At 31.6% G+C, this 9,764-nt stretch overlaps 1 protein-coding gene across 2 annotated transcripts; it reads left to right on the top strand.

Annotated features, from left to right (window-relative positions):
* Positions 1-351: 351 nt before the first annotated feature.
* LOC139855612 (sodium/calcium exchanger NCL2-like) lies at positions 352-4,789 on the top strand. Of its 2 annotated transcripts, none has more exons than XM_071844853.1 (7): positions 352-655; positions 2,585-2,788; positions 2,933-3,114; positions 3,215-3,333; positions 3,415-3,682; positions 3,858-4,160; positions 4,374-4,789. In XM_071844853.1, exons 1-7 carry the CDS (start codon positions 352-354, stop codon positions 4,620-4,622), a joined length of 1,629 nt encoding a protein of 542 aa, XP_071700954.1. In that variant the 3' UTR covers positions 4,623-4,789. The 2 variants fall into 2 exon arrangements, with proteins under 2 accessions (XP_071700954.1, XP_071700955.1); XM_071844854.1 differs by having other exon boundaries at positions 4,384-4,526.
* The last annotated feature ends 4,975 nt before the right edge of the window (positions 4,790-9,764 follow it).

Genomic DNA, 9,764 nt, shown 5'->3' with positions numbered 1-9,764 from the left:
ACCACTGATGTTAAAACCACCGCTAAAACAAAAAAAAACTCGCCTAACATGTACTCCGCATCTAATTAATAAACATGTATTTTGAGGCCATAAACAATTACCAAAATATACAGATGAATCTCGTTGAAAAGTCAACGATCGTCATCTTCCTACTAACGACCTTTGTCTTCTTAGATATTGAAAAACATCTTACTTATACACATCCTTTATATACCCAACATACTTTTATATTCTTCTTATCAACCAAACTAGTTCTAGATTCCAAACACTTCATTGATTGGTCCTGAGTTCTCGAGCTTACATTAAATCAATATATTACGAGAAAACGAAACAAAAAAAAAAAAAAAAAAGATGAGAATATATGAAAAAAATTGGAGCTTTATTATTATTTTAATGGTAATGTTGATGGTGTTTTGTGGGAAAATAGAAGGTGCAACAACAGAAATATGTGAACCACAATATGGATTCTTGCCATGCACAAGTGGTCTTTGGGGAACACTTTTCTTGATTGTGGTTTATCAATATCTGATGTCTATTGGTCAGAGTTATATTTCAAACGGGTCGAATAAATTTTTCGCGCTTATTGGACCGGGTATCTTTGGTGCAAGTTTGTTCCATGTTCTAGCAAACTTGCCTATGCTTTTTCTCATCCTTGGTAAGCTTTCATGTTTTCCCCATTTTCGGCTTCTTTTTCTTATATTTCCTGCATAAAAGTTCCTAACTTTCATGTTTATTAGATCTAGATAAAACTCAAGAAAATATTATATACATGTGAGATCTAGGGAAGAGTATTAAATGTAAGGATCAAACAGAAGAATGTCATTAGTTATTAAATTACTATTATTAAATTATTAATATCATTGTTTGTTTGAATACTGATTTTTCTTTTGGGTAAAATGGGTAAGTGGGCTAACATGGGAAGCCGGGAAGGGGTGGAGGCTTTGTTGCACTTGATAATTCTGGGTTGGCCATTTGAAACAATTCATTAAATACAGGGTTAAAGTCAAAAATTGGTTATAAACTTACATAAAAGTACCGATGTCGCCCACAAACTCATTTCTGTCATACTGCCGCCTACAAACTTATAAAAAATGTGCTGATGTTAACATTTCGTTACCGGTTACCTGCTGAACCGGTAAAGTTAATTATTTAACTTTTTTTTATTCTTTTTATATGTCTCGATGTCGCCCATATACTTTCAGTTGTGTTACGATGTCGCTCATATACTTTCAGTTTCTGTTTCGATGTATCACCGACGTATCATGACTACTTAGAAGCCACGTAATCAACCATTTGGTTGACGGTTAAAAAAAGTATTTTTTTTATATTAGCACATTTTTTATAAGTTTGTAGGCGACACTAAGATGGAAATGGGTTTGTGGGCGACATCGGTACATTTGTGTAAGTTTGTAGCCTATTTTTAGCTTTAACCCTTAAATATATTACAAAAACAAGAACAATCAAATGTGCCTTGAAGTAAATAAATTAAATGAATTCCCTTATTAGATTATCGGCAAGGTTGATTGTTTTTTCTTCTTTTTCATGTATTTTCTATGGTTCTACAAACCGAGTATTAGTTAAACATGAAATTTATTTAGCCATTTGGCTCATGTGTTTTCAGAGTAGTAATAAAAACTTATTTTTTTAAAGAAAAATTTGATGTTTACATTAAATATATACTCTTTTGATCGAAGTATTAAGGATTTACGGATATGAGAGTTAAATTCTTTAACCAAGTCAGAGGCAAACCTGGTTTTCAAACGGTGCAACTATTCAACTCACCAAGGTTGTAAATGTTGATTTTTTTTTTTTTTTTTTTTTTTTTGGTACTTTATAACAACTTGACCCACTTGTATAACTATGCTAACTTTTGAAATAAATTATTTTCGACAAAGAACAAAAAAGACACATGGCTCCAAAAAACCTATTAACACATACGAATCTCATAAAAACTTTTAACAAATAGTAACAAAAATGAACAGGATAGTAAACGTAAACGGAGTAATTGAAGAAGGTTTTTTCGGAGATTTCGATTTTTTTACTTAGATAAATGCGTGCGGCCTAGCTAAGTTATCCATGGCCGTTTTCGACCTTTCACTGGTCGGAGTTTGTCATGAGAACATGCATTTGCAATGATATCATGACTCCGCCAACCTATATGCCTTATTATTATTATTTTTTTGGATAGCGATTGGTATCACCCGAGGGGGACTAAACCAGCCGTTGCGATCATCTCTCGTTTCAGCTATGCCGATGCAACATAATAACCTCGTCCCCATCGCTGCCCTAGAGGAAACCTTGAAAACGATCCAAGGGCACGGCCAAGTAACACACCCCCCCCCCCCCCCCCCACGCCCTTTACCCCCAAACGATATGGGAAAGGTGTCATGGGTGAATACTTCATGGCAGAGATGAAACTGTCTTTTTAATACGTAGCCAACAGGGGTCGAACTCCTGACTTCTCCTAAAAGAGGCAGACCACCAACAACTGGACCACATCACAACTTCCTGTATGCCTTATTATAATCTAATCTAATCAGCATAATATAACATATAACATATATACTTGATACTAATCTTGCAGAAAATGGATTATCAAGCGATGACACAGGTGCATCGTTTAGTGCTGCAATGGGAATGAATGTGCTAGCAGGAACAGCAGTAATGAGCCTAACACTCATTTGGCCATCTGTCATTGTTTTTGGTAGCTACGATCTTGCAGACGATGATGACTCAGGTTTACCACAACTATTTGGAGAAGAACCATCCTTTTTACAGAAATTAACCGGTACATGATTTCCAAAGATCATATATATTTAATCAACGATGTAGATAGTATATCCACACATGCAAGAAAATGCACAAGTTATTAAACAGTTAAATATGATTCTAGTTTCAATTTTAAATGTTTTCTTTATGTTACATGTTTCAGCATATGGTCTCACAACTGATAACGAAACAAGCTACACTGCGAGAATCATGCTTGTTTCAATGATCCCATTTCTCATTCTTCAACTCCCAAAAATCTTCGATTCTACTTCAGTAACTCGAGTGATAGTTTTAGTCACCCTCATCATCACCTTGTCTTTCTTCATTTCTTACATGGTGTATCAGGTAATCAGCAAGTTATTACAATTCAAAGCATACACATCTCAAATTAATAATGGATAGACTATAATTAAGATAATAATGTTTTAAAACATCATATTTGTAGATCTTCCAACCATGGATCCAAAATAGAAGATTTGACTATATCACACAAAAATTTGTCAAGAACAAATTACTTAAATTGTTGTCCACAAACGGAAAGCCAAATGTGACGCTAATTAAAGAGTAAGTACATGTCTCAATCCACGTTCTTTTTTTCTTTACCAATTTCTACATATCCTTATGATGTGACTTGTTAATGTGCAGTCTTTATGTGAAAATTGACAAAAATCATGATGGTAAAGTGACCAGTGCTGAATTGAAAACGTTAGTCTTAGGAATGCAAGTACAAGCAGACGGTGAAATTAGTGAAGATCTTGTTGAAAGAATCATGGATCAACTTGATGTATCAGGCGACGAATATATCCAAGAAGATGAGTTTGTTAGAATCACCACAAAATGGCTAAAGGATGCAAGGAAATCACTCTCCATTAACGATCATAATCCCCTTAGTTTATTCACTAAATCACAAGAGGTAACTTGCTGTTTTTAGAACTTGTATAAAAATTCTCTTTCGTTTATTTGGTGCCAACTATTGGGCTCTTTTCCAACTTTAATCACGCTTTAAAAAGATTACCAATAGTATTTGTCCACCTAGCTATAAGGCTATTTAGTTTTAAGAAGTGAGCATTATATATGTGTGGATATAGGGTAAAGATGATGAAGAGCAACAAGATGCTTTGATACCTAAAAAGCCAACCATTAATGCTCAAAGTTCAATTTGGGATTACTTAGAGGCTTTGGGTTTGGTCGTACTTGGAACTGCCATAACCGCTCTCATTGCACTTCCACTTATAATGAACGTTTCAAGTTTTGCTTCGGCTGCAAATGTACCTTCGTTCTTAATCCCATACGTTGTAATACCATGTGCCATAAACATACCACGTCTCTTATCAAACATCACTTCAGCAAGCCAAAAGACTCAGCGTGCTGCATCTTTAACTCTGTCCCAGGTGCATATTTTCTTCTATCCGTTACCCATGTTATATATATCCACATTTTTGGTTAATTAGGATTTAATGATCGATTTCTGTTACAATATATATATATATATATATATATATATATATATATATATATATATATATATATATATATATATATATATATATATATATATATATATATATATATATATATATATATATATATATATATATATGCAGATATATTCAGGAGTGTTCATGAGTAGTATGAGTAGTTTGACGACATTTTTGTTAACGGTGTATATAAGAGATTTGGCTTGGGATGTATCAGCGGAAGTTTTAGTTGTGTTGATTATTTGTGGAGTGATGGGAATTTTCACGAGTACGAGGACTAGTTACCCACTGTGGACCGGGTATGTGGGTTACTTGTTATACTCTCTATCGCTACTCATGTTATATCTCCTCACGGCAGTTTGGGGTTGGACATAAGCTAGATTGATGTCATCGATCTGATGTTGTATTCTGAGTTTTTTTTTTTTTTTCTAATCATATTTCATTGTTATATATATTGTACGTACTAGTTATTTATTTGCCATTTTATGTAAACAAATACGGAGTATTGTTTAAGTAAGTTTGATGAATTTTGTTTTTGTATCATGTACCATATCAAGTATGTAATGTTTCTTATATTGAATATTGAATTCGATACTATCCATTTTCTTTGGTTTTCGTTTTGGCCAGGTGTTAAGCCATTTTCTTAAAAAAAAAAATTAAAAAACTTCATTATTTGATTACTATTAGAATATATATATATATATATATATATATATATATATATATATATATATATATATATATATATATATATATATATATATATATATATATATATATATATATATATATATATATATATATATTGATATATATATTGTAATATATATATTGTATTAGTCAAATAGTATTGTATTAGCACATGTGTACATTGTATTGGTCAAGTAGGATTGTACCATAATACGGATGTAGTGGATACTAACAGATAAATCCATGTGCATATTATCTCCTAAGATATCTCATAGTTAGTTAATATAGTAGATACAACCTGTATAAATAGGCGATCATGTTAATGGATAAATCATTGAAGTATTTCATTACTTACATGGCGAATAACAGTAATATATACCAGACCCTTATTACCTCCGTAGAAGTCACATTCTAGGGAGGCTCGACTTCTACCCAGGGCAGAAGGTGGAGAAGGCTGGGCCGTAGCTACTATACTAGGATAAAAGTATGACCTCTTTAAGATCTGGGATAGATCTTTCCGATGGTATATCGATCCTCTCCATCTTTAAATCAGCTCATCTCCGTTTTCTTCCTTGAATCACTTTGTTCTTATCTACATCACCTACTATGGCAGATCAATCCAAACTACCGGCTGCTCAAGCCATCAATCACATCATTCACTCTATTCCAATCAAACTTGAAATTGAAACCAGCCAATATAACTCATGGGCCGAATTTTTAAAATTCATTGCAGAGCTCATGACCTAATCGACCATCTCACCTGTAAATCAACTACAACCGCTGCTGGTTCCTCCAAAGATCCTCAAATCACCTCAGAACTCTAGAGCCGTCAAGATGCCATTGTTTTACTATGGATTTATGCCACCATCTTCAAAGATTTACTAAAACACCATGAGACGACCCGTCCAAATTCATAAAGACGTATACAATAACATATGGTTACATTGCGAGATATTTGACCTCTATATGATACATTTTACAAACATTGCATTCGTTTTTAAAAGACAGTCTTTCATTACATCGAAAGTTGACAAGTATGCATAAACATATATACTCGAGCACTAGTCAGGGATACACTATTAATATATAAAAGATAAGATATGAGTGCTCACGTATCAATATTGTGATTCAATATTGCAGGACAGTACGTAGACACAATGAAAATGATAAACACTAGATTCACGATCAAAAAACCCCGAGCAATAACCATAACCTCCATAGCTATAACCCATAATTTTTTTAGCTCTATCCCTCTAGAAAAACCCGTTTGAAATAACTCGCTCATGACTTCGTCGTAGTATTTTATGTATAATAATAATAATGATAATAATAATAATAATAATAATAATAATAATAATAATAATAATAATAATAATAATAATAATAATAATAATAATAATAATAATAATAATTTAAATAAATAAATAGCATACGGAGTAATATGTGATATAGAGAGATTGAGTGAATGAGAAAACAGAAAAACGATCGAGCTTTATAAACCCTGACTGGATCCATGAGCTCCGTGATTGCGGCTCTTTTGAGAGTGTTTGGGCCGCGATTGCGGCATTCCGCTTTCCAGCTCACAATCAATTTTCTCGTGGGCGGCCGACGGTTTTTATATTATTATATATAAAATATATTTAATTTATATAATTATATATATTATATTATATTCACGTGCATAGTTAACTCATAACTTTTGTCCCGATGACTCGTATGTTGTCACTCGACTAATGTCCTGGTTCCGGTTTCTCAAAAGTATTTTCGTACGCTAAGAAAACTTGTACTTTATATTTTGTATATTGTACTTTTATAGATAAAAAGACTCAAATCAATGAAAAATTATCCCACTCAAAGTGTAACTTATTCATTTGAGTGTTTTGGTCATTTGCTTCTATAAATCCACTTCTCGTTATCTATTTAAAATATATTTAATAATATTAAATCTTTATTACAAGAAGATAACTATTATCAAAACGTTTATATTTAAGTTAATATTTTCTAGTAATCTATTTCGTTATGTTATAAAGTATTTTAACGTTTGAAAATGTATAACTTTTGTACGTCTTTAAATCATGATATATATATATATATATATATATATATATATATATATATATATATATATATATATATATATATATATATATATATATATATATATATATATATATATATATATATATATATATATATATATATATATATTCAAAATCTTTATTTAATGATATAACATTTCGTTTTTCAAAACTAATTATGTTCAAAGTCATTAAAAGGTTTTTATAATAGAAAATGTTATATCATAAAATGTTTTCATTTAATAAAGTAAAATTATATAATACGTAAGTCATATGGATTTCTAGTTTTTAACCTACAGTTTATTCGTGAATCGTAAGGTTAAGTCTAAAGAATGATCAAACGTGTGAAAACATTTTAATGCCACATATCCATTTGTTTATCATGCCAACATTCAATAATTAAATTATCTACATTCCATGTTTTAACTATTATAAAAGTTGAACAATTAACATATTAAAAGTCACGAAAAATTATTGTAAAGCATGTATTAGAAATCAAACAAGAAGCTCCACTAACTTTTGTCTAACACTCGATAATTGGCATTTTGTTCTCACTTGTAAATCACTTTACCAATTATTCCGAATACCGTTAAAAAGGAAAGGTTTCCTAAATCAAAGTGGACCTCTCAACAGAGACCCGTAATTATATCACCATGTATCTGATAAATCAATCATTTGATATTATCTTCTAATTCCATCGATAAACATATTGAAACAAATACGTTCATGTAAAGTATTATACATTTAATACTTTGTTAACATTTTCAAGTTATAATATATATATACATATATATATATACATATATAATCATATCCATTTATATAATGGTTCGTGAATCATCGGAATTTGGTCGAGGTTAAATGAATGTATGAACACAGTTTAAAATTTTTGAGATTCAACTTAACAAACTTTGCTTATCGTGTCGGAATAATATAAAGATAAAGTTTAAATTTGCTTATGGTTTGTATTGTAAAAACGAATGCAGTTTTTGAAAAATGTCGCATATAGAAGTCAATACAACGCAATGAAATCATATGTTATTGTATTCGTCCTTATGGTTAAGGTCAGGTTATGACAGATCATCATCTCGATTGTTTCTTAATAAGGGGTTTTTCAAGAATTTTGAAGGGTTTAAATGCAGATTGTCTTCATTAATATATGTATGATGAAATCATCGAGAATTTTGAATGATACAAATATCTATCTGGGTTTTATGAATAAAAGTGATATTCTAGCACAGTTTTGAATTCAAAGTATGTCTTTGAAAGATGTAGAAATCTAAAAGTGATGTCTTCTGTTAAATCTTGACTTGGATTTTAATTTGTCAAAATCAGAATATGTAATCAAATTTGAATGAAAATGGTTGTTTTAATTTCTATGAAAGAATGTATATTGTTGTGAAAATAGTGAGTATAGTTGATGATTGCTGAATCAGAATCAAAGAATGTAACATATTAATTGTGAATTTATATATCTCTATGGTATTACCTACCCGTTAAAAGTTTCATAAATAATATTTTTGTACAAGAGAATTTTTATTACATTCTTTATGAAAATATATGTATATTTTCTTCAGATGTAATACAGATTTAATGAGTTAATATGTGATGCCCCGTACAAAACCATCGTGTACGAATCATCAACAACAGGATCATTACAATGTTAAGTACTATATGCTGTAATAAAAGAAGTTGCATTCACGATAAAAAGGTGACGTCATAATTGACATCAAATGTTTTACACCAACAGTATGCTTCTACGAATAGCAAGCATGAATAAATGTATGTGACCCTTAGGTCGTTACAAAACATAGTTTCAAATGTATTAAAGTTTGAATGCAAGATAAACAGTTCATGCGGTGATAACACTAGAGCAGCGGGTGTCTACGGCAAGACTAGCACGACAGCGGAAGCAAATAACCTTAAGCACCTGAGAAAAACATGCTTAAAAATGTCAACACAAAGGTTGGTGAGCTATAGTTTAAGTATAACAGTAAGTAAGGTAGACCACGAGATTTCAGTGCTACAAAGAGCGTTTCAAAATAGTATGATAAAGTATATGTTAACCGTGGGCACTTGGTAACTAACTTAACGTTTATACCCCCTGAAAGTACACTTGGTAAGTGCGTATGTTTACGAAGTATTAAACACTCGTTAAATGCTAGCGCTACTAGCCCGAGTGGGGATGTCAAACCCTATGGATCCATATCTAAGATTCGCGTTCACCGGTTCAAAAACCAATGACTAAACGTTACCGAGCTAAAGGGAATGTTTCTGCCGTTATATAACCCACACATATATAAGTTTAAGTACTCGTGCCTAGTATGTAAAACATAAAATCTGCATGTATTCTCAGTTCCCAAAATAAGTTAAAGTAAAAAGGGAATGCTATAACTCACAATGATAAAGTAGCGGTAAAGTATGACTCGGAAAGTAAGCAAGTAATGAAGGTTGTCCAAACGGGTCCTCAACCTAAGTCAAATAGTACTAAGTCGGTAAATTGTCCGAATAGGTTTAAAAGTATGTAAATAAGGTCTTAAGGGTCATCATCATTCATCATCAAACAAAAGGCGTAAAGTAAATTTCGTTCATGAAAGTAGTATAAAACAAAGGCTGAATTCGATCAGTCACCACGGCCTCTACCCTTACTGAATTAAGGTGAGACCAGTGTCCATGGCTCCGTATATGAGTCCTTTAAGTGTGGTAAATTTACAGAAGCAAACTCGTCTTCGTTTGACCATGGCGACGG

This window comes from Rutidosis leptorrhynchoides, chromosome 6 (genome assembly GCF_046630445.1).
Source record: "Rutidosis leptorrhynchoides isolate AG116_Rl617_1_P2 chromosome 6, CSIRO_AGI_Rlap_v1, whole genome shotgun sequence".
NCBI classification, from domain to species: Eukaryota; Viridiplantae; Streptophyta; class Magnoliopsida; order Asterales; family Asteraceae; genus Rutidosis; species Rutidosis leptorrhynchoides.
This window is presented reverse-complemented; position numbering and strand designations above follow the sequence as displayed.